Genomic DNA, 25,811 nt, shown 5'->3' with positions numbered 1-25,811 from the left:
TGTTTGTGCGTGAGGGAGAGAATGTGTGTGTGCGTGAGGGAGAGAATGTGTTTGTGCGTGAGGGAGAGAATGTGTGTGTGCGTGAGGGAGAGAATGTGTGTGTGCGTGAGGGAGAGAATGTGTGTGTGCGTGAGGGAGAGAATGTGTGTGCGCGTGAGGGAGAGAATGTGTGTGTGAGAGAGAGAGTCCTTAATTCTACATGGCAAGGTGCTGAAAACGTTCCTCTGAGGTTTCAGTCTATACTGACATCACAATACCACAAAAATGTGCTTCAGATTCATCTGCTGCACATCCGTGATGTGAATCTCTCATTCCACCACATCTCTGAGGAGCTCTGTTAGATTGAGATCTGGTGACAGTGGAGGCCATTTGAGTACATTTTGAAGTGGTCTGAGCTTTGTGAAATGTCGTATTATCCTGCTGGAAGTAGCCATCAGTATATGTGGACACTGTGGTCATAAGTGATGGACATGGTCAGCAATAATACTCAGGTAGGCTGTGGCTTTCATATGATGCTCAGTTGGTATAAAGTGACCCCTGGTGTCCCAAGAAAATGTGCACCCACCCCATTACACCACCACCAGCATGAACCGTTGACACAGCAGGATGGATCAAATGCCTCAATGTTGTTTATGCCAAATTCTGACCCTCCCATCTGAATGTCGCAGTAGGAATCGAGACTCATCAGATCAGGGACCATTTTTCCAATCTTCTGTTGTCTAATTTTGGTGAGCCCGTGTGGATTGTAGTCTCAGTTGTCTGTTCTTAGCCGATAGGAGTGGCACCCGGTGTGGTCTTCTGCTGCTGTAGCCTGTCTGCTTCAGTGTTCGACGTGTTGTGCATTCAGAGATGTTGTTCTGCATATCTCGGTTTTGTCGAGTGGTTATTTGAGTTACTGTTGCCTTTCTTACAGCTCAAACCAGTCAGGCTTTGCCCCCTTGACCTCAGGCATCAACGAGGCATTTTCGCCCAGAGAGCTGCTGCTCACTGGATATTTTCTCTTTTTTAGATCATTCTCTGTAAACCCTTGAAATGATTGTGTAAAATCCCAGTAGATCAGCAGTTTCTGAAATACTCAGACCAGCCTGTCTAATACCAACAACCACGGCACCTTCAAAATCACTCAAATCATTTTTCTTCTCCATTTCCGATGTTGGTTTGAACTTCAGCCGGTCGTCTTGACCATGTCTGAATGCATTGACCTGACGCCATCTGATTGTTTATTTAGATATTTGCATTAATGAGCAGTTGAATAGGTACACCTAATAAAGTGGTGTGGGTGTGTGTTTGTGGGTGTGTGTATACGTACGTACGTACGTACGTACGTGCTGGAAGTTCCAAGGCCAAAGTGGAATACACCCCTGAAGGTGTTGGAGAATGACTGTGCTAAGATCCTGTGGGACTTCCAGATAAAGAGAAATAGATAAAATAATGTCTAACCAACTGGACACAGTAGTGATGGACAAACAGCAGAAGAGGGTTGTAGAGACAGATGTATTGATCACAGGTGATGACCACATCAGGAACAACACGAAAAGCTCGAGAAACACCAAGAGCAGAGAGATGGAAAAGATGTGGGGGTGAAGACAGAGTGGTTCCAATATGTACGTACACACACACACACACACACACACACACACACAAAGCTCGAGAAACACCAAGAGCAGAGAGACGAGATGGAAAAGATGTGGAGGTGAAGGCAGAGTGGTTCCCGTGGTAATCGGGGCGTTTAAAATTTTTCCTTTTTCCTTTTCTATGCCACACTGGCTTGATTTTGTGCTGTCTGTGCTGTATTCTTACAGTGATGTCTTCTGAAACCACTGTGCGGTTGTTTCATCAGAATACAGAGCAGCTCACTTTTCTCTTTTCTGTTTACCGAAAGCTATATGCATGGCAGAAGGGGAAGTGATATTAATTCCTCGTCTATGAGAAACCAAATTACTTCCAACAAGAGCTGCGTAGCACGGAGCTCCCCCTGCTCGTCTTCTCACCGCTCTCTTGTTCTGTGTTTGTCTGTTCTTCCTCGGATGGTGTTAAGATAGAGGATTCTTTACTGACTGAGCTGAAGGCTTAGAAGGGGCTTTTCCCCACTGTGTGTAGTCACGTCACACACTAGGACAGCAGTTCTAACAGTTCGACTCAGAATATGTAGCCAAGTGGAGCTCGTGTGCTCAGGAGCAACTGGGTGTTCTGCTCGTCAGTAGCACAAGGAATACTGCAAGGTGATCTAAACATGATTCCCATTTGTGAGTAAAATGAGAAAGTGAATTAGTAATATTTGTTTGGAGTTACTTTTATCTTGATGCAAGTTTTTGGTTTTTTCTTGCACCAGTGTACACACACACACACACACACACACACACACACACACACACACACACACACACACACACACACACACACCCCTGATGAAGGAATAGACTTTGAAGCATGCGCTTCTGCAGTAGTTTGAGATCATTGCATGGATAAGGCTTTGATTTAATGTCACGAAGTTGAATAATTTGTTACATTTTTGCGTCGGTCTCAGGTCATTAGTGCCTTTGATTTTTTTTCTTGCAGGCTTCACAAGCTGCTGATCACAGTGGCAAGATGGTAGATGAGCTTTGTGCTAGCGATGTAACACATGCAGACACGCAGTGTGTTCAAACGTAACGTCTAACTGTTGTTGCAAAATTATGCATTTCTACGCATAAACAGTTCGGTTCTAAAGAGTGCCTTTCTGAATCACAGAAACAGCACTTCAGCACACAGAGCACTGACCAATATCAGATTCCCCGCTAAGTGTGTGAAGGGTGTGATTGCAACTATTCATGTCTTTGGACTACACAGTACAGAACATCTGCAGTTGATAAACTGCTACCACATTGTCAGTCAGAATTCTTGTAATTACTGTATTTGCTCTAGTCTTTGTTGGTTTAGTATTGAATTTTATCCTTTATCCTGTAACCTTTGTATGTTTTCAGCATTTGTAATATTACTGTGTGTATGTTCCCTGAGAATTTAAACCACAACCTTGGCGTTTGTAGCACTTTTCTCTACCTGCTCTAGTGTTTATAAGTGAAAGATTAAAAAAAAAAAAGGATGGTTGAGTCTTACTGTCTTATTTTCCAGTTACATCAGCTTTGTCTAATTGGTGGAGCCTCCCTCCAGATTATGTAAGATAGGTCTGCATAGTCTTTTGTTCACCGTTGCCTTTGATACTGTCAGCTATGTTGTTAGTGACCCATAAAACAAAAAGCGGCAAAAAAGAAATCTTTTAAAGAAATGTTATACAAGCACCTGAAGTTGGGTATCTTGGTGTGCACACAATCTGACCCCCATACAATGTCCATTATAGATTAAAATAACCTTCTGCAGTTCCAGACAGAGAGTTAATGTCAAAGAGCAAAGTCCATTATGAGACACCCCCTGGGCACTAAAGAAGGCAGTGTGGTCTCGTTACTGTGCAGCCTTGGATCTTACACACGTATATACACATATACGTGTGTGTTGTCATGTATATATATATATATATATATATATATATATATATATATATATATATATATATATATATATAGCCAGCCTCTTCTCATACCATTTCCTTTGCTATCGTTGGCATTTTAGTCTTGAAAGCCTTGTTACTCGCCGGACAAAGTCTTCCCATAACTGAGGGCTGGACATTAGCGTGTTTATTGCTGTGTTGTCACTTGGTTCCCTTCAGGGTATTTTGAAGCGACTTAACTTATAGCTTACAACAAACTTAATTACTCTTCTTGGTTCAAGAATTTCTTCTTAAAAGTTTGTTGTTTGTAGATCTTTAAGGAATTTAGTGTGGTGTTTAATATTTGCAATTAATCTCAAAGGTTTGTTTTGCCTGTTTCTGGGATAGCTAGAAAACATTTTTTTGATGTTTTCATTGATTTTTTAAGTAAATTAGTTTTTTATTGATTTAATATTGTACTCATTAATTTTATTTTTTTATCTTCAAACGTTCCCATTTTGCCTGCGTTTTGGCTATATTGTTGAGGCACCGAGGCACGAGGTTAAAACACCTCTATTGGTTCCCAAGCGTAAACTGCCGTACGGCCCTTGGCCAATCACTGTCCAGCTTTATCATCGCACCGCCCCGAGAGCTGTCTGTGGAGTTCCGGCATTATAAATGATGCATAGGAGAATATAAATATATGCCTTGTTTATCGCCTTTACTTTTGCTATCCAGGTTGGTGGAGGCACCTCTGCTTGGAGGCTCTGGGCTGCTCTCCTCTCTCCTGAGGATGGTAGGGTGACGCCGGCGTGCTGGACCCACGGCCATCGTGGGGGCCTTTCCAGTTAATATTTTATTTTGGGCTCAGTGCGGCTCTGTCGTCGCCGGGGCGGCTAACGTATCCTTGGGCTAGACTCTCCGCAGGGACAGGGGAGAGTCAAGCTGCCTTAGCTGTGAAGTTAGGCAGATAAGGCTCCTCATTTTTCTCCCTGATTTATGACTGTTTTTGTTTCCTGGGAATGGGATGATGAATTTGTTTTCCAATGTTTTTAATGCTTAGCCATAGGAGAGAGAGGGAGGGAGAGAGAGTGAGCGGACCCCCTCCACCCCCTTTCAGTATTGCTGTCTCTAACAAGTTGATGATCGTACATGTGCTTCTTGGCTGTCACTGTTTACATCGTGACTGACATGTATCCCCTTAGCGAGCATAAATTACTCTGAAACTCGTTAATATTTAGGACTACCTTGGTTAAAATCTCCACACATGCTGTTTATTTCAGCCCCAGCACGCAGTTCGGATAGCCACATTTCTGAAGGTCATTTTGCATTCATTAACTACATTAACCTTGCGACACCTTAGTGGCGGACGTTTTTACCGCGATCACGTTGGAATTAATGGACAGCAGTCATTCAGCTATTTTCTTAGCACACGCTTCCCTTTGGCGATGTGCTTGCATCACCTGTATTCTGTTGAAACAAGGACACACACACACACACTCACTCAAAGACGGTGAAAGAGAACCAAGGTAATGGGCAAAAATTGGCCAAGAGGGAGGTTAGGTACAGGGAGAGATGAATAGAGAGCGTGATTGAAGTGGTGGGTCGTTAAGGGTGTAGGAGGATGCTACACGCTGCTAATGAAAGCACGAGGTTGCTCCTGTAGGCCAGGTACACACATGGAGTTCAAAGCTTTCAGATTTTTTGTGTCAATCACTCTCCTCCTATTTTTTTTCTCCCTGTTTTCCCCCTCTCTCTGCACATGTAAACATTTGCTGCAGTCTTCTTGTCAGAGCTCGAACCCCCCAGAGGAGTCTGGCTGGTCCCTGTTCATTGGTGCGACCGAGCCAATACTCATAAGCTCAGACTTGGTTTATGAACAGCGGATAAGATCTACAGGGCTTAGAGGCCTGGGCAGACTTTCTGGAGCTTGCAGAAGCTGATGACTTGAACAGTGAGTGCACATGTAAACACACAACACCACACACACAACAAACACATGCACATGGTCCAGTGAGCAGAAAATATAGCTGCTCGTCTGTGTGCTATGCTTTGTCCACAGGTGCCTTTAGTAACTGTGTCTTGATATTTTACGGACTTAACGCTGGAACTTAGAAGTCCTTGAGGGTCAAAGGCATCCAGTAGTTTCAGTTTGTCGCATAAGATATTAAGAAATGAGCATCGGCTGTGTTTAAGCAAGTCGTTAGAAGGAACAAAACAGGAGGAAAATGAACACTGTGAGGAACCGTGAGGTGAGATGGAGTGGTGGAGAAGGAGATCATAGCGTCTGTGCTTGAACCAGGAACCACCCCCACCCCCCTCCCCCGAACGAATGTGGCACTTAATGTGATTGTGATGGGTTGGACACAGCACTCGACAGCGACTCTCCTGATTGGATCCTCCCACGGTGGTGAAGTGCCCTCTGCGTTTTCTTTAAGGGTTCAGTTTGCTGCAGACGTTCTGTCTTTTGTGAGCAAGCAGTCATCCATGGGGGAGCAGTGGGAGAGAGGGAGGGAGATGTAGATGTTGTCTAATTTCGTTGCTGATGCACAATAGACCTGCTGCTGATTGCCTTACATGGGCTGATCAATCCAGCGGCATCTGCTCTCATGGACATAATGGGGGGATGAGACGGAGAGGGAGGGAGAGGCAGAGAGAGGATGACAAAGATGATGATGATGAAGATGATGACGACTCCCTTGGTGCAGTTCTGAACACGGATGCCCATTTCCTCCTTTGGACCCCTGCTGATAAGATTTCAGCTCACGTGATGTCAGATGACTGTGTCTTTGTTCACAGTGTTTGCGTGAACCGCGTGTTTTGTGTTGCGCGTGCTTGTGCGCTCCCTTCTGCCCTCTTCAGATGCGTGTGCGGAAGACCTTTCCCCTTCTCTCGCTTATGGTGGGACGATTCTCTTTGTCGCGCCATGTTGACAGGCATTGGCACCCTGTCGCCGTGACGACAGGTCCCATTTGTTTTCTGCTGGCGTAATCCTGACCATGCATCAAGTGATTATTGTCCCCTCCTGCACTCAACTTCACCCCCTGATGATGGGGGAAATATGGCTGCTTGCCTGTGAGCTATGCATTTCAATGAAGCGACTGTCAAGACCCCGGGCCCTGCCCGCTCAATATCGCTCACTGGCTCAGCCCCATCCTTCCAGGGAGCAGGGGACTAAATTGAATTTTCTCTCCAGCGTGGGAGCTTCATTCCTCAGCCGTCAGCAAGCGGGCGACTCCTCCCCGTCAGTGTTGAGGCCTCTCATTACCGACCCCCTTTCGCACAGAGAGCGACTGAAGAACGTTCGTAGGACAATTGCCGACGAATACCTGCAGAGCGGTCTGGACACCAGAAACCTGTTTTATTACGCTTTGTTCACGCTTTGGCTGGGCCAGGAATGCGTGCTCATGTTACTTGCCGCCTGCACAGCGGGGAAGCTTAACTTGATTGGTTCGTAGGAATCGCAGTAATGAATGGGTTCAGATCCCGCTCGGTCAATAGCGGCAAATCATAAGTCATAAATCATCGTGCCGTTGCGTACGGCGTGTTCTTCTTTCATGATGCAAGGACAGTAAGAAGACGTCCGGACAGAGTTGAAGCTGAACGTGGGATTGCCAGGGCTCGTCCCTCTGTGAGGGGAACCTGGGCCATCGGACCAGAGGACACAACCAGAAATGAGGCTCAGAGACGCGGCTGTTTGTTTTACGGTGGACATCAGCTGCCTTGAGACGGGAAGATGCAGCCAACCACAAACGTGATCGTGGGGGTGGGAGGAATTTTGGGGGCTGTTGTTTGCAATGTACTGGGTTTTGCTAATTAATTTGGTAGATGTTTAGTCAACTGATTAAATAGAACACTCGTGAAAGAGAGTGAAGCATTTTTCAGTACACATGCATTTCATGTTTGTTTGTGACCGACAGCAATTAGCTTCATGGTGGTGTGTTTTGTTTTTTTTTGGTCAAAGGTAACAAGCCGTAAGCAGTGTATCTGGTCTCTGTACTTCTCACAGAGGACATGCACTACAAGCCTGCGGTGTAAGTGCGGGACCGTGCGAATGGGCTCATGGCACCTGTTCAGTCTCCACTGACCTTGTTTGAAAGTAAATTACCTTCTTGTCCTCAGACTTTGGCTGCACTGCCTTTCCAATATGACGATCGAATCCGGAAGTTAAGTCGCTAAAAAGGGTTTGAAAAAGCTATTGTTATATCTTTGTACTAAAAGTTTGCCACATAATTAGCACATTATACACACGAGAAATATTTTAGGTGTGCAGTGGAATTGTGTGTAATGGAATTAAGAGATTAATAATTTTAAAATAGCCTTGTCTACAAAATAAATAAACAAACAAAAACAAGCAAAGTCGAGCAAACAAACAGAAGTTTGCGCTGAGGTCTGAGTGTCATGGCGGCCCCGTGTAAGGCTGACTTGAGCGTGGTGTGAATAGATCCCTCAGTGCTTTCTCACATTAGTTTTGTTCCCTGTGATGTTGATCACCTGCAGTAGATGAATTATTCTTAGAGCTGTTATTACTGCTAGTTGTTTTTTCTTCTCACTCGACACTGAACTCGTGACCCCTCGTCATATCTTTTGAACACAGGCGTTTCACTTTTTCTTTGCTTGTTGCTTGCACTCTTCCTTTCTCTCTCAGATTTTTTCCTTTATCCCTTCCTCCCTTTCTTCCTTCATGGCTTCCTTTCCTCAGTGCTCACACTCTTACGCTCCCTCCTCGCTCTCTACCCCCACTTCCACTCCTTCTCTCAGTGAATATTTATCCAGATAGCGTTTCATTACACATCACTGTTCCCTCGTTCCTGTGAAAGGGCCTGATTGTGCTCCATCCTGATTATTCAATTATTGACCTGTCCCTCATTCATGCTGGAACCTGAATAACAAAATGAGTTGGTACACGATGTGCACAGTGTCCAGGAATGCACTTCCACTCTGTGCTGTTGTATTAATTTAGCATTGATTGGACTGCAATGGCACATCTGTACCTTCCTATTTCACTAAAGCATCAATCCATCTCACCCATATATCATCATAATAATAATGATGATAATAACAATAAAATAAATAACAACAATATTAAAACATTATTATTAGTGTCTGTCTATCTATTTATTTATTTATCCATCCCGGCGATGGCATGTTCTGGAATCCTTTCAGTAAATGACTGCTGTTGCTGGATGCGAGTCACCTCCTCTCTCCTGTGCTTCCCTCCGACGTGGCGGATTGTGTTCAGGTTGGGCCCTGTCTTGCCTCACCTTGAGCACTGTGCAGACGTACCTGCTACAGGCTTTGATTAGTCAGACACTGGGAGGCGTGCGGCTTGTTGATTAGAACTGTACGAGCATGGCATGATGAGGACGCCACATGGCTCACTGCCTGCCCAGCCTGCCGAGCCCGCCAGACGGCTTCTCTCTCTCTCTCGCTCCTCTCTCTCCTCTCTCTCCTCCCCCCTCTCTCTCTCTTCACTCTCTCTCTCTCTCCTCCCCTCTCTCTCTCTCTCTCTCCCTCCCCCCCCCTCTCTCTCTCTCTCTCTCTCTCCCTCCCCCTTCTCTCTCTCTCTCTTTCTCTCTCTCTCTCTCCCTCCCCCTTCTCTCTCTCTCTCTCTCTCCCCCCCCCCCTCTCTCTCTCTCTCTCTCCCTCCCCCTTCTCTCTCTCTCTCTCTCTCTCTCTCTCTCTCTCTCTCCTCTCTCTCTCTTTCTCCCTCTCTGTCTCTCTCTCTCTCTCTCTTTTTTTCCCCTTCTTCACAGTCTCATCACCACCCCCTCATCCTCGGTGAGAAGCTGGTCAGTCTCATGTTCTCAGGTCAGCAGGATGTGTGTAAGAACAGCGGTGAGGGGAATGAATATGGCTCTTACAGCAGCCGCGGCGCCGCGCTGCTCTGTGTGCAGCTGATTATTGCGTAGCCGCGCCACGTTTACCTCCACGGTGAAGCGTGATTAAGCACCAGACAGAGCCACGGCTGCCCCACCCCCGCCCCAATCAGAACGGCAGCCTCCGTTCGGCTCCGCCGAGCGCCCCACAGTGACGCCGCTTACATGTGCTCCAGGCGAGAAGATGAAAACACTTGTGATTTTAGAAACAGGCGACAAAACAGGGGAAGCGTGGATCGTTGCTGTCAGGAGTAGAAGGTGTGGAGTCCCCAGTACCTGCAGTACCTAGAGATCAGAAGTTCTGTTCCACACACACGCACACACACACACGACAGTGCGTGTCATATGGGTGTTTACTGCTGAATGCATCGATAGGCTATATGTTGTTCGCGATAAATCTTCCATGATCATAATTGTGATGGTGGATAGGTTTGCAGTGCACGGTACACGCCGGGCCGTGCACAGTATACGTCCGACAGTGCTGGAATATGTATGGTGCAAGTGTGGAAGTGTTTCTGATATTTACATTTTATTGTTTGATTGCCTTTACACTTTACAAATAATTTTCAGTTTTGATGCATTGTGGAAATGGAAAACCTTTTTTAGCTCGAAGTTTCCTGCATTTTTACTCTTGTTAGCAAACCGAGTGTCATTTATTTTTGCCCAGTTTTTTGTGGTGGAAATTTGTGTGCATCCTGGGCTCCTGAGCAGGGCCTTAAGCATGCCTCTTTGGAGAAAAATGCTGTTCTGGCTCTGAGTAAAATGACTTGTGTAGCTACTCTGGGCCCTGCGGTATGACGGAGAGCTGAACAGCTCCAGCAGTGTGTGTGTGCTGCGTCTTTCCAGCGCGCCGGTCCAGAGACACTGTCATTTTCGCAAAGGGAGCCTGGAAAAGCCTCCTAATCGCAGTCCTGCTTGTCGTGGGCTCTGAGAGGTCTGCTGTTCAGTAAGGCACAATCTCACAGGATGGACCCTTTCTCTCTTTCTCCTTCCATCTAAATAGTCTTATCCTGTTATTCTTCTCTGTATTCTCTCTCTCTCTCTCTCTCCCTCCTCTCTGTAGTCCTCATCTCTTGGTTTTTGTTCTGCAGCTTGTGGTCAGTTTAGACTGTAATTTACCCTCCGAAGTGCACCCATGCCTCTTGACACTGGCTTTTGAAAAATTGGCTGTTGATGCCCAACGCACTTCTTTGCCTCCCACGGCCGCTTTGAGCACTCGCCCCGCCGTCGTGACTGACGTGAAGAACAGCCCCGCGTTCCGCCACCGTTGCTGGCGAGAAGGGTGGCGATGATCGCCCAGACAACCGAGAGATGGGCTGCGGCGTGTGTGTGCGCTATTGTAAGCGTGTGAGTGATGCAGGTGTTGCAGCACAGACTTAGATGGGCTTAAGTATAGAGATGCATGGCAGTGAGTGATGGTAGAGTTCAGGCTGCATGTTTGTTTGTTTAGCTGCCTGTCTGATTGCAGGAATAGAGGTTGTTTTGTGGTCTCGCTGAGTGGTTCTGTGCGTCCTCTCTCTCTTTCTCTCTGTGGGTGTCTTTTTTTGGGGGTTTTTTTACGCAAAAATGATCTTCTCGTCGTCTTCTTTACCCATCATAATGCTAGCGCGACGGTCTGCGTTTCAGTCGGCGCGTAGCGTGTCGGTGTGCGTTTTTAGTGTTTCTGAGCGCATTCGGCCAAACAAGGTTGATCAGGTCTTATTCTCTTTGTTCATCAGTGTCTCACCCCTCATGCTTCAGCTCTGACTGTTACTGGAGTCTCAGATTTGCACTGTAGTATTTTCTAAACTGCCAGTACTGAGACAAAATCAATCGAGCTGCAGAGTGCGAGATTCTGTTTGAATAGAATTAAAATAAACATCTTTGCTCCATTAGCAATGCCTTTGCCCATGGCTCCAGGGGAGAGCTTACTCTCCTGTAGAAGGAGGCCCGAGCTGACATTTAATAGGGTTTAACAAACACGGCTCTGATGAGGCCTATTGACTTTCATCTGTTTCTGCTCTTTGCCAGTGTGTAATGTCGAGAGCTTGATTTGGCTAATATGGGACATCGACTCGCAAAGTAGCCAGACACTTCACTGCCAGCGCTGGGGTTACTTAAAACGGAAAACGAGGGGAAATCGGACCATTCCGGTTCCTAGCTGTTGTGCCTCTGCTCCTTGCCACCGTTTGTAAGTGGTTTTGTTGTTTCATCATGTTTTTGTCTCTTGTGTCTTGACAGCTGGGTGCAGAGTTTTGGCCATGAAGGTCTGGGACTTCTGTTGGATATACTGGATCGTCTCCTGCTCAAAAAACAGTAAGATGGACTATATTACCCACAAGTCCCTGCAGCGTGTTGCACTGAAACATGCAATGTTTGCAATACCTGCAGCCTCATGTGGAAGAGGGGTCATGCAGTTTATCACAGCTCTGACTGTTGCCTTACATATTTCATTTTTGGTTTCATCTTCTGAGCTTACCCCTCTCTCTGTCTCCAGCCAGGAGAAGGTTGATAAGAAGAATCAATACAAAGTCATTCAGTGTCTGAGGGCTTTCATGAACAACAAGGTAAAACTGATGTGGGAACAGCAAGTTCACTCTTACAATGTGACAATGTCTCTCTCTCACACAGACAGACACACACACACACACACACACACACACACACACACACACACAACCCCTACTCTTGTGTTACACATTAGCCAGGATGGTTCTTGAGGTATTACTGTAATAGTGTGGTTTTTTTTTTTATTTCGATGGTGTATGAATTAAGAATGTAATGGGCATAGTATATCCTAAAATGTTAATATTTTATACATGGCTTTGATTAAGTTGATTCAAGGGTTGAGTGTATTGGGAATGAGTCTAATGATCTGCTGAGGTTGGTTACGGAAGAAAGAAAAACTCCCGTCTGTTTGAGAGAGGTAGAGAAGAGAGGAGCACAGAGCAACCACAAGGTCAGAGGACTTTATCCCGAGTATTTCTAGAGATGCTGTTCATATGCAGAGAATGTCCACAGTGATTCATCTTTCAGTTTCATTTGTTGTACCTGAGATTTGAAATGACACCCAGCCAAAAATTAAGAAACACCACATTCATAAATCCACGTTGTAACTTTGAAATCCAGGGTACAGACTTGAGGACAGTTAATAAGGTCGTCACCTGAACACGACAAAGAAATTAGTCTGGGGACTTTCTATATTTGAGTTGCTTTTAAGAGGGAAGGCAGTGTGGTCAAGATCATCCCATCTCCCCATGGTGGTTGTAGAGTCCTGGCCTCAGCACACGCAGTCCATGACCCGTGCCGCCCCGTGTCCTCCTCTGACTGGCACGGCTCTGTGCCCATCTCAGCCTGGCCAAGGTAGCCTTACCGCGCAGCCGATTCGCCCCTCCCACCCCTGCGGCCCCGCCTGTCCCGTAGCCGTAGTGGATGGCGCTTTTCTTTAAGATAAGAGTTGAGCTCCACAGAAAGAGGGGTGTATCTGGCCAGCCCTTTGAACTCCGGGGGGGGGGGGGGAATGATTCTCTGCGCACCGGTGCCAGAGATGTCTGACGGGGGGCTTTTAGTGATTTGGCCTCCCCTGTTAGAGCTGGCTGATAGATGAGAGAGTCCAGTAGCTCTTCTGATGTGATGGAGGTGGCATGCAGACTGAGGAGCCCTCCCCCCGGCCCCATGCATAAACATTACATGCTTTTGCGTGCAGCAGCATCGGCTTTGACCTGTGCTGCGGTGTGTGTTTCATCCTGGTGTGGTTAAAAGATTTGAGAGTCTCTGATTGGCTGGATATCACCGGGCTGGGTGAACACGGCTCGCCTGGTGATGGGTAAGCCGGAGGACCGTGCTGTTTTCAGACGCCCTTGCTAGCTGTTTCTCCTTCTCCTAACGTGATCACTTCTTTTTAATGCACTGCTGTCCATATGCTCTGGAGTTTTGTAGTTGATCTATTAATTGTCATGATGTCTGATCAAAGTTAATAATATATCTATCAATGTCTCTATAACAATACCTGGTAATTGATTACATCAGTATGCTTCATTAAGCATAAGCCATTTTTTAATGAAAAAATTAAAATGGATCGTAAGCTTTGTTAAACGTTTTCTTTCTCTCAAGTCATGCTGCAGAAAGACATCTTGGCATTCCTTTTACAAACTTTAGAGTACATATAATCTCTCTCTCTCGCTCTTTAATCTGTCTCTCTACATCTTTCTCTTTTTGCCTTGTTTGTTCTCCCTCCCTCCCTCCCTCCCTCTCTCTGTCTCTCTCCCTCCCTCCCTCTCCCTCTCTCTCTCTCTCTCTCTCTCTCTCTCTCTCTCTCTCTCTCAGCCTGTAAGCTCTTGTGTAAAGGTGGGGTGAGTGTGTTATTTACCCACAGGCCTGTCGTCACTCTAGACCTCTTCTGCTGCCCCACGGTACACTGGGACGTTTTCCATCCACGGCACATCTGCCACACAGGTGTCCCTGCCCAGCTGGCAAACGCGCCAGCAAAATTAAGACAGAAAACAGCATAAACATACTTACCCACATTACCGCATGTAAACACTCCCCTAGAACGCTGCGCCCGCTATGGCTTCTGGACAGGAGGATGTTCTCCTATCTAAATTCATATGGAGAGAAATGGAGGAGCATCTGGTCAGATAGAAAATGTATACTTTTACAAATCAGTGATAGTTTTGACAGTGATCTCATGCCTCCTTAAAGCCTTAATATAGCTTTATAGATCCTCACATTGACTGTGTGTGTGCATAGTATTTCATTAATAATAAAATAATACACACACACACACACACACATATGATAATGCTCAGTGTAATTATATCTGATGTGCCGTTCAGGCTGATTTAGATTATAGTCACAGTAAAATTATATGGACTGATACAGATATTTCTGACGTGTTATGACTGTATGGAGAAAGTGGAAATAAATGATAATTAATTTTATTTTAGCCAGAGAGTAAGTGGAGATTTCGCACCACGATTTTCTGTCGAGCGTTCTGATCGACGGTTGGAGAAGCACTTCAGTCTGATTTGGACATTGGAGTGATCACCGTTCCTCCCTCCTGTACAGTGATGTCATGTGGTGACAGTGTTGGCCTCCCTCCACTCCTCTGCTGTCTCTAGTGTTGGCCTCCCTCCACTCCTCTGCTGCCTCTACTGTTAGCCTCCCTCCACTCCTCTGCTGTCTCTAGCGTTAGCGTCCCTCCACTCCTCTGCTGTCTCTAGTGTTAGCGTCCCTCCACTCCTCTGCTGCCTCTACTGTTAGCCTCCCTCCACTCCTCTGCTGTCTCTAGCGTTAGCCTCCCTCCACTCCTCTGCTGTCTCTAGTGTTAGCGTCCCTCCACTCCTCTGCTGTCTCTAGTGTTAGCCTCCCTCCACTCCTCTGCTGTCTCTAGCGTTAGCCTCCCTCCACTCCTCTGCTGTCTCTAGCGTTAGCGTCCCTCCACTCCTCTGCTGTCTCTAGTGTTAGCCTCCCTCCACTCCTCTGCTGTCTCTAGCGTTAGCCTCCCTCCACTCCTCTGCTGTCTCTAGCGTTAGCCTCCCTCCACTCCTCTGCTGTCTCTAGCGTTAGCGTCCCTCCACTCCTCTGCTGTCTCTAGTGTTGGCCTCCCTCCACTCCTCTGCTGCCTCTACTGTTAGCCTCCCTCCACTCCTCTGCTGTCTCTAGTGTTAGCCTCCCTCCACTCCTCTGCTGCCTCTAGTGTTAGCCTCCCTCCACTCCTCTGCTGTCTCTAGTGTTAGCCTCCCTCCACTCCTCTGCTGTCTCTAGTGTTAGCGTCCCTCCACTCCTCTGCTGTCTCTAGCGTTAGCGTCCCTCCACTCCTCTGCTGTCTCTAGCGTTAGCGTCCCTCCACTCCTCTGCTGTCTCTAGCGTTAGCGTCCCTCCACTCCTCTGCTGTCTCTAGCGTTAGCGTCCCTCCACTCCTCTGCTGTCTCTAGCGTTAGCGTCCCTCCACTCCTCTGCTGTCTCTAGCGTTAGCCTCCCTCCACTCCTCTGCTGTCTCTAGTGTTAGCCTCCCTCCACTCCTCTGCTGTCTCTAGTGTTAGCCTCCCTCCACTCCTCTGCTGCCTCTAGTGTTAGCGTCCCTCCACTCCTCTGCTGTCTCTAGCGTTAGCGTCCCTCCACTCCTCTGCTGTCTCTAGCGTTAGCGTCCCTCCACTCCTCTGCTGTCTCTAGCGTTAGCGTCCCTCCACTCCTCTGCTGTCTCTAGCGTTAGCGTCCCTCCACTCCTCTGCTGCCTCTACTGTTAGCCTCCCTCCACTCCTCTGCTGTCTCTAGCGTTAGCGTCCCTCCACTCCTCTGCTGTCTCTAGTGTTAGCGTCCCTCCACTCCTCTGCTGTCTCTAGTGTTAGCCTCCCTCCACTCCTCTGCTGTCTCTAGTGTTAGCGTCCCTCCACTCCTCTGCTGTCTCTAGTGTTAGCCTCCCTCCACTCCTCTGCTGTCTCTAGTGTTAGCCTCCCTCCACTCCTCTGCTGTCTCTAGCGTTAGCGTCCCTCCACTCCTCTGCTGTCTCTAGTGTTAGCGTCCCTCCACTCCTCTGCTGTCTCTAGTGTTAGCCTCCCTCCACTCCTCTGCTGTCTCTAGCGTTAGCGTCCCTCCACTCCTCTGCTGTCTCTAGTGTTAGCCTCCCTCCACTCCTCTGCTGCCTCTAGTGTTAGCGTCCCTCCACTCCTCTGCTGCCTCTAGTGTTAGCCTCCCTCCACTCCTCTGCTGTCTCTAGCGTTAGCGTCCACCCCCCGGGTGTCTCTATTGTCCCCCCGCCACTCCTCCTTTGTCTTTGAGGTTTTCCAGCTGCTCTTTTCATTCCAGACCCCCAAGGCTCCTCTATTCCACATTCCTGAATTCTTCTACCTCTTTGCTCTTCCCCCCCTCCCTCTCACTCTCTCTCCTGCTTACTCTGTCTCCCTCCCTTCCTCTCCCTTGAGCTCGCGCTCTCGCGCTCTCTCTCATGTCTTCTGTCTTTATTCTTTGTGCGTGCACTCTCTCTCCCTTGCACACTATCACTCTTACTCTCTGCCCCTCTCCCTTATGTGCTTTCTCTCTCTCTCTCTCTCTCTCTCTCTCTCTCTCTCTCTCCCCCTCTCTCTCTCTCTCTCTCTCTCTCTCTCTCTCTCTCACTCGTTCTAACATTTACATATACCTGATCGCATGTGCAGTGCTGTCATTATCCCAAGGACGAAGCTCCAGACAGCCCTGCACACAGGCCCCTTTGCATCCTTGGGCTCCTCACCCTCTGAAGTGTCACCACTAATTTAAAACTTTAGGGAGAAATTTCTGCTCCATGTTAATATTCCTCAGCCTCACGGCATTGGCTGGACATCTCCCAGTAGATGTTAAAAGGGCCCAGTCACGTTCCTGGTATTTAAATGATGAAAATGATTGCAGTGTGTGGACAACACTTCTGCTTAAAAATAATGAGAATAATAATAGAAATTAAAAAAAAAAAGGAAGCCAGATCTGGGAACTGTGTATAGCCAATATTTCCCAGAAGCCCTTGCCTGTGACAGTTGGGCTATAGTTCTGGACTGGATCACACAGCCAGGACAGATGAACAGGCCTTGACTCGTCTGTTATAGAGTAACTACGTTAGTAGTCATTGCAACTACATTACAGCACTTTTAAAATAAATTTGACTGAAGCAACTAGGCACACACTGACAAAGCAAGAAAATATCTTGCATTAAAAAAAGTAAAGTAACAGAACCACTGACCTTTTAATCAGTCCCAGAACATATGAGGCATCACTCCAAAAATATTCGTAGATATGGTATTGGGGTATTATAGAACAACATGGCTGTTCTTAGCTTTCCAGAGAAGGTGTTCACTTTACTAGGTTTATTGTAACCAGATAACAACCATGGGTACCATCAGAGCTCTTGCTGTGTGTTGGCAGTATGGCCTGGAGAGGATCTTGGGGGAAGAAAAGAGTTTGGTACTGCTGGCTCAAGCCACGGATCCCTGTCAGCCCGCCATGATGACAGACGTCGTCAAACTGCTCTCTGCCATCTGCATCGTGGGAGAGGAGAACACGTACGTTCCCTAGTGGCCGCTGCCTTTATCTGTCTCTCTGGCCTCCAGTTGGAGCCCAATGCTGGTTTGAGTGTAATTCTGTGTTCTGGGAACTGTGTGTGTCAAAGCTACATGAACCTCAATCAATTTGACCTCCGTTCCACCAGACATTACCAAGGCAGTTGCCGTGAAATCAGAAGCCTTGCTTAGTTCAGCTGGAAAATGAGAAATTCATAGTTATTAGCCACACGTTCACATTTTGTAGGAATCATGTATAAACTGCACTGTACTGTACAGGGGGGTTTGTGATATCGTAGCAACATTGTGCTGCCAGTGTAACATCTCCATGTCTGCGACCCAGCCAAAGCTGTGTCCAGTCAGATCCTCTCAGCCCTTTACAAACTCAGCCCTGAAATATTGATCGTTTTAACTTCCCTCCTTATCTTTGATCTCCCAGGATCCGTTCTCTGTTTGAGTCCTTTTGCCCAGAGATTGTATCTCACCCACAGGGTACTTTTGACACAAATGAGCAAAAGATTAATTACTGGTGTCTTATCAGAATGCCCTCAGTTTGAATATAACCTTTGTAGCCATGCCAAGTAAATACAGCCAAGATAAAAAGAAATATAATTTATGGGAAAGTTAAAAAAAGAAATAAAAAAAAGTTATTAGAGCACTCTTCTCATGAGTGCGAGAGTGAAGAGGAGAAAGGCTGGAGGTGCGGACCCAGCGTAACCCCTCAGAGAAGCTGCTCGTACGCGTCGAGGCGGCGAACGCAGTGTCAGGGAGGGTAGCAGAGGCCAGGGCCGCTGCCGTCTGGGGTGCAGGGTGGCCGCCGGCAGCTTGAGGAGGAGATGACGGAACGCAACGTATGTTGCGATGTTTCTGCAGGCTGGAGAAGGTTCTGGAAGCCATCACTGCTGCGGGAGAAAGGACGGGCACCAGCCGCTTCGGCCCTATAGTGCAGGGACTCTCGGACCGCTCTGTTCAGCTCAAGGTAAGAGTCTCGCTCTGGTACCACTAACCACAGTCCTTCAACCACACCAGTCAGACTGTACTAGACAATAACAAAATTAGAAATAAACAAATAAATATCTCTGACAATGGAGCATATCTGATGGTTGAAATTCATATAAAGAGGTATTCAGGCAACACAGTGTTGAAATTATTACTAATGTTTGGGTGTGTTTGTAATAGCATTTATGTCAACTACTAACTTTATAGAATATGCTGAATCTTAACAATACAAAAGTTTCTGAACTCCTGTGTTTGTGTTGTGCAGGGTTTTTATACTGACTCCAAGGCAGCGTTAAAGTCTCCGAGTGGGTGGACAGACTCTGTTGTCTAAAAGGGATGCTCTGAAATTCCCTGTGGAATAAACTATTCACAACAGTTAGCGCAGGTCCAGGGAGACACCAGGGGCGAGGGTGTGTTAACCCATCTGGGAAGTTATTGTGAGAGTCGCTGGAATGTGGTTCCCCTTCACATTTGCTTAGCATCACTAACAGTAGTTCAGTTGCCAAGCTACAAGTTATCAGGTGTACTATGAAAACGACAATTTGTCGTCTTTGCATTTGCACGTTAACATCCGTCATCTGATGAATAGGAGTGTGTCAGATGAGTCGCTCCATGTGATGTGTGCATGCTCGTGGAATGCTTTGCATCATCAGTGAGGTCACACGAGTGCACGCTCGTGGAATGCTTCTCCACCATCAGTGATGTCATGTGTGATGCCCATGTAAAGCTCATCAGTGATAGCACACCTGTGCATGCGCATGGAATGCTTCTAACAATCAGTGATGTGTCACACGTGTACGTCTGGAATGTTTCTAATAATCAGTGATTGCACATGTATGCATGCGAGTAGAATGCTTATCAGTTATGTCACACGTGTGTATGCGTGTGGAATGCATCTAACAATCAGTGATGTCACACATGCATGCACGTGGAATGCTTCTCATCAGTGTCACGTGTGTGCATGCCGTGTGTTTGAGGAGAATAAGGGTTGATGGCAGCTCAGTGACCCTCTGGAATAGGCTGTTGCCCTTTGACCTTTAGCATGGTGCTGAACAGGTGGCTATCGGGGCCCCTGGGGGGTGTGGGAAGAAAGAGTCCTGCAGCCATGGGTATTGTCAGGCTGTGAGAGTGTGTACGTCTGTCTGTCTGTCTGTCTGTCTCTGTCTGTGTGTGCATGTGTATGTGTTTGTGTGTGTGAGATGCCGTCTGGGCAGTGGTCTCTCCTGCCCGGGGGCCCAGACTGGGGCATTGGTCTGTGTCGTCTTAACTGGGTGCCTGCATTGCTAAGACTGATTAAAGCCTCATTGTTGTAGTTTAATTGGTAGCAGAGGGAGGTGAGAAGAGAAGCGCTCTGTTCACTCTGGTCTCTGTCCCTGCCAACACAGCATGGTCACGCATGCACGTGCACACACACACACACACACACTCAAATATTACTGCTTTACCATTTGGGAATTGCAGTTGTAATCTTCATGCTTCAAATAAAATCCTTCTGGTCTCTCTTGCTGAGATAACAGCCAACTGAGGAAAACTGACAGTAGGTACATATAGATTGATTGATTGATTGATTTGATTGATTGTGCAGTTGATGATTCTGATTGCACCTCGCATTGCATGGCTGAAATATGTGTCTGTTTAAGCATAACATGTCCAAGAACTTTTCTATTTTAGGGTTCATTTCCAGCTTAGAGGAAAGAAAGTCTCAGAAAGGGAGAGATCCTTCCTAGGCCTAGAAGTTCACATCTATAAAATCCAATTGGATGCTCTTATTCATAATTTTATTGATATGACTAGCTAGTTATTGTTTTTGCTTTGCAAGAGTGCAACTGTAATCCTTTTAACCTCATGAATTGATAGGCAAGCACATTAGTAATCTCATCACTAGGACTACATAAAGGCCTCACTTAAATGCCCAGCTCACATAAGTTTGTCTCTTGCGTGCACCCTCTTTCTGTCTCTCCTTTCTCTATCTCTGAATAGCATCAAAACACTTCATTTTGTTTAGGGTCTCTGGATGATTCATCGCGTGGTTGTACTGGTTTGTATCTCTACAGCATTGTTGTTGCTTATACCAGTGCTTTTGTTTCCCAGCACCTGTGTATGTCTGTGTAGGATTTGTCTCTAAATAATTACCAACCTCTGGGGACTGAAGAGTGATAATCGCTTCTATCAGTTCCATCTCACACTACACAGCCATGAGAGTGTTAGAATATGCACTGTTGGTTTCTAAGGGTGGAAACAGAAACCTTTACTCAGCATTACTGCCATATCACAATCTCACACACACTCACTGAACAATAATCGATGATCTTTGGACACAGGAGGGGGTGAATCTGCACTGTAGACGGCGGTAAAAATAAGAGTCCTGCCATCTGAGAGCTCACAGATAAAAGGAAGCCCCCCACTTCTGTTCAGCCAACCTGCAGTTCCAGATGTAGAGACATTAGAGCCACTTCTGTGTCCTAGGGGAGGGGGTCACAGCCATATGAGAGAGGTGTGTTTTGGTTAACAGCGCCCCCTGTAGACAACTATGTGGCCATAAGACAACTACAGCAACCCCTCCTTGATCACATCACTCAAAAGATGCCCATTGGGGAATTTTTGTAAAACCGGAAACTCCATGTCTTCTTGTTTTAACATGTTTGTAATGCATAAAACTCATTCTGAAAATAAAACACATTTTTGTAAACATTAATTTCTGTACCAAAAACAGAACTTTAAAGCTGGTGTAACTGGGCATTTTTGTACTCCTAATCGACTGGGAATTGGAGGTCTTTTCTCTCCTGCTGATGCAGGGATGATGACTTTAGTATCCTTCAAGCTGAATTTCTCATGTCTTTTAATGAATCACGCAATACTGTGCAATACTGCAGTGAACCTAAATCCTAACAACTGTGCACTTAGTAAGCCATGATAATTTTGTGTTGTGGGGAGTGTGTAAGGTGGGGGGGTGGGGTGAGTGGATGTGTATGTTTGGATGGGAAGTTGGGGTGGGGGTGTGTGTATAGGTGTATGGGGGTCGGGGGTGTGGGTTGGTGTATGGGGGTCGGGGGAGTGTAGTAACAGGTTGCACACCCAGAATGCACTGCAGGAGTGCTGGTGTGACCGGTCATTCTTAAATCATTATGTGGAGGAGCTCTGTGACTTGCCTGTAGATTGGTGTATTCACCACCCTGCTAGTGGAATACCAAAGCACAAGAATTTGAGCAAAAAATAAAGCATCGTAAGAGTTTTATAGTGTAAAAGCACAAATTGTTGGAAAATGAGTTTAAAATTGGAACTCCATATTGAGGTTAAGACTTTCTTGCCTCTGGAAATGTCAGTTTTTGCTCTCTTGCAAAAGACTCAGTTATGAGATTCATCAGCAGATATTTTTGTACAGAATGAACTAATCAGGAACTAAAAAACACACTCGTTCCCGTCAGACACCGAAACCTCTGTGCTACTCTGCCGTTTATCATGCTCTTCTCAGCATGTGGAGAATGAGGTGGGGAAGTTGCACTAGTAAAATGTTGCCTCCAGATTTGGGGAAACTGAGGTCAGCTTACAGTGTTCAGAGCTTGACGAGACCTGTGGAAAAGCTGAAACCAACATCAAATACCCGTGCTGAGTCATTTCACCCGTCCGACTGAAACATCACTGGTCTTGGTGCCTTCACACTGCCCAGGGCTTATTGACATGACGACGTGTCACACTCCCTCGCTTCATTTGTAATGAACTCACATTACACACACGCACACACAAAAACACACACACAAACAAAAACAAACACGCACTCTGTGAAGCTGAATGTTCTCTCCTCTCCCTAGGTGTCTTGCATGCAGCTGATCAACGCTCTTGTTACATCTCCTGATGAGTTAGACTTCAGGCTGCACATTCGAAATGAGTTCATGCGCTGCGGCCTGCGAGAGATGCTGCCGGTAAGCAGCCCGTCACCTGCTTGTGTATTAATATTCAAATGAGGTGTCCACTTGAGTGAAATAATGTAAAATAGCTCCGCGCATAATTTATGAGGCACCGAGCAGAGGTCATCCGGCTGAATCAATACCCCCCCCCCCAATCTCTCTCTCTCTCTCCCCCTCTCTCCCTTTCTTTCTCTCTTCTCTGCTGGTAACGTGCAACTGTTCTTTCAGCATCAGAGAACAAACCAGACTGAACTTCCCATACAAAACAGACACTGGGTGTATTAAATGAAATGGAGTGAGTGTGTGTGGGAGATTAATGCTGTGCTCCTGTCGTATTTATTATTCAAAACGGAGGTCTGCCTCTCCCCTCTGCTACAGGACAGGATAATAGAGTGATGTGGAAAGACTACAGACAAAAAGTAATAAGGAGAAAATGAAATTTGCCTTCTGCTATTTTCTCTCTCGCGCTCTCTCTCTCTCCCCATCTGTCCTTTGCTCTGTCTCTTCCCCCCCACTTTCTTCTTCTCACTCCTGTTTTCTTTCTAACTCTCTTTTTATCCTCTGTCCTAATCTCTGTACTCCTGTTTATTTGCTCTCTCTCTGTGTGTGTGTGTCTGTCTGTGTGTGTGTCTGTCTGTGTGTGTGTCTGTCTGTGTGTGTGTGTGTAGACTCTGGGAGCTGTCAGGAATGAGGCTCTGGACATCCAGCTGAAGGTGTTTGAGGAACATAAAGAGGAGGACATGATTGAGTTCTCCCATCGCTTGGAGGACATCAAAAGTGAATTTGAATATCCTTTTGACAGCTGGAGCCGCACACACAGCCACACGCACAGGCTTTACCCACAGCCACAGACACACGCACAGGCTTTACCCACAGCCACAGACACACGCACAGGCTTTAGCCTCACTACTAAAATGGCCTCTCCCTATTTCTTTCTCTCCCTGTCTCTGTTTGACCCTCAGGGGACTTTTTAATCTATAGCAATAATGTGCTGGTCATACACTGACCAGCCCAACGTGGGTAATGTGTTTCCAGTAGACACATTGATTTTATTTTCTTAGATTTAATTCCACCCATAAATCATTCTCGTCCAAGCCTTTTTGTCAGAGCAATGTATTAAAGGTCTCCGGTAGTGTCAGCTCTGATAAAAAGGAGTTCATCTGTGTGCGTGCGTGCGTGCGTGTGTGTGTGCGTGTGTGCGTGAGAAAATACCTTTTTGTCCAATCAGCCTCATTGTTAATCATCCACCCAATACTGTTGTATTTTGAGTGGCATGCATTTGCGCGCGCGTGCTTGTGAGCCGTCCTCCTTAACCCCACGTGTACCGATGCAGGAGACGTGTTTAACGTGGTGTACAGCATGGTGAGGGACACAGCCGCTGAGACGCACTTCGTCTCCGTCCTGCAGCACCTGATGCTCATCCGAAATGATTACTTTGTGCGGTAAGTCTTACAGAAAGAATGTGGCTTCTCATACCTACACCATGGAGAGAGGGAGAGAGATGTTGACATTTGCGTGTTCAATATCAGATTCAGTGTTGGAAGAGAAAATACCATTAGACATTCTCACGTCTCCTTCAAATAAAAGAAAAGAAAAGGTACATGTTTAATATGGGCAATAGAGCATATTTAAAGTCACCAGGAACATTTCACCATCATCCCGTGTGGCAGCCAAGCCCTCATCATATGGCCATTCATTACAGGAAACATGTCCCAGTCTATTCCTTGGCTTTGAGCAAGCAATGCAAGAACCCTGGGTCCAGTGGGCCACAGAGTCTGCAGTGAGGTTATGGGAGTGGGGAAGTGTGGGTCTCTCCTCCAGCTCCCGATAACGTTCGGGTGGCGGTCGCTTGTACACCAGCGTCCATGAAGCGTCAATTAAATCTTTACCTTTAAGATTTAAGTATAAAGTGTGGATAGATATGTGTGGGGTAGGGGGGATGGGGTAATCAGGTTTAAAAACCTTTTGTTGCTACAGTTCTTCTTTCTGTCGGGACTTTTTAAACAAAATCAGCATTATGCCTTATAAGCTGGTTGTAATTGTCAGGTACGCGGTTGGCCTAATGATGATAAATTCTCTGGTTTGCCCTAATAGCTTTTTGATCTGGTCATGCCGTGCTGTGTCGCACTGGAGACGACTGGCTTGACATGAGCTATGTGCTAAACACACTAGAGATAGCAGGAGCCGTCTGCTGAGGGCCGCGGCAGACACTGTGACCTTTTTTTCTTTTTCTTTTTTTGAAGAAATGCTCCGTGGGGTGATGCACTGCCACGCAGATTAAAGGTTCATTTCCGTTCTTTTCCCAGCATCTCCATGTACACTCCTCACTTCTGCCTCACCTTTGTGGTGCTGTTTATCAAAAAGGCGAGAAATTTCCCTTATTTTAATTATTGCTGGTCTTCACAACCTTCTCCTCCTGCTTTCGTTTTTGTTACCATTTTACAGAAGCTTAGCTGTGTGAGTGAGAATCTTCACACTTATAGAGGTTTCTGTGCAAACCAAACCCACTCATATCCACTTTCCTGCATATCTGCTCTGATGAAATAGTCATTTCATCAGATTCTCTTGATCGTTATGCTTAATAGTTTAATCTGTTCCTTAAATTACCCCTAATCCCTAGCCCCTAATCCCTAGCCCCTAGCCCTGTGGTTGGGAAGCTGCCTCGTATTCTGAGGTCTGCTTTGTAGCCAGGCTGGTCTCTCTCCCTCAGTCTCCCAGTGACATTGTCCAACAAAGAGAATGAACTTGCTTTCATCTTCTTCTAATCTCACAAATGCTCATCTCTGCTCCCTTCCTCTGTTTGTCTTTGTTGCTTGCTCACGCGCACACAGAAACACGCGCGCACACACACACACACACACACACACACACACACACACGCGCGCGCGAGCACACACACATATGCACACTCAGGCATACACACACACACACACACATATATATATATATATACACACACACGCGCGCACACACACTCACTCACACATACACACATGCTCTCACACACACGCACGCACACACACACACACACGTATGCATACATACACACACACACACACACAGATTTGTGCGCTCTGTCTCTCTCTGTCTGTCTGTCTGTCTCTCTCTCTCTCTCCCTCTCTCTCTGTCTCTCTCTCTCTCCTCTCTGCCGTTGTTTTTCCTTTTTATCATTTAATTTTATAGTTATTTTTGTCAACTTTTCATGTCTGTTTTCTAGGAGCTGTGTGCAATGTGTGTGCGTGCACATAACTGGAAGTAAAATATCGTCTTGATCAAAAGACGTCCTCCTGGTCTGAGACATGTGGAATGCGTTTTATACATTTTTTCCTCAGCAGTGCAGAAAGCAGAGCACTGCTGAGCGCTGAGTGTGTGTCCTAGCCACCAGGAACTCTGTGTGTGATTAGTTTGTTCTTCCTGTAGTCGTGGTTGTGCAGTGAACATCAGAGCTTCCTCCCACTTGCTCCCAGTTCTTCCCATCCTCCACTCCACCCTAGTCCTGCAGGAAGGATGAAGGTTTCCCAAACCCTGTGGGGCCGGTTCACACACGTTCTGCTGCTCATCC

At 46.5% G+C, this 25,811-nt stretch overlaps 1 protein-coding gene across 6 annotated transcripts in view; it reads left to right on the top strand.

Moving 5' to 3' along the window:
* diaph3 (diaphanous-related formin 3) overlaps positions 1-25,811 on the top strand; it is a 295,832-nt gene that overhangs the window by 119,085 nt on the left and 150,936 nt on the right. For all 6 annotated transcript variants that reach the window (XM_081708221.1, XM_081708220.1, XM_081708219.1 and 3 more), the window contains exons 5-11: positions 11,563-11,637; positions 11,819-11,888; positions 17,212-17,348; positions 18,219-18,324; positions 22,154-22,264; positions 22,918-23,036; positions 23,575-23,691. In XM_081708221.1, the coding sequence (XP_081564347.1) occupies positions 11,563-11,637; positions 11,819-11,888; positions 17,212-17,348; positions 18,219-18,324; positions 22,154-22,264; positions 22,918-23,036; positions 23,575-23,691 (735 nt within the window). The remainder of the gene's footprint in view (positions 1-11,562; positions 11,638-11,818; positions 11,889-17,211; positions 17,349-18,218; positions 18,325-22,153; positions 22,265-22,917; positions 23,037-23,574; positions 23,692-25,811) is intronic.

This window comes from Electrophorus electricus, chromosome 26, assembly GCF_041902795.1.
Source record: "Electrophorus electricus isolate QZ-2024a chromosome 26, ASM4190279v1, whole genome shotgun sequence".
Lineage (NCBI taxonomy): Eukaryota > Metazoa > Chordata > Actinopteri > Gymnotiformes > Gymnotidae > Electrophorus > Electrophorus electricus.
This window is presented reverse-complemented; position numbering and strand designations above follow the sequence as displayed.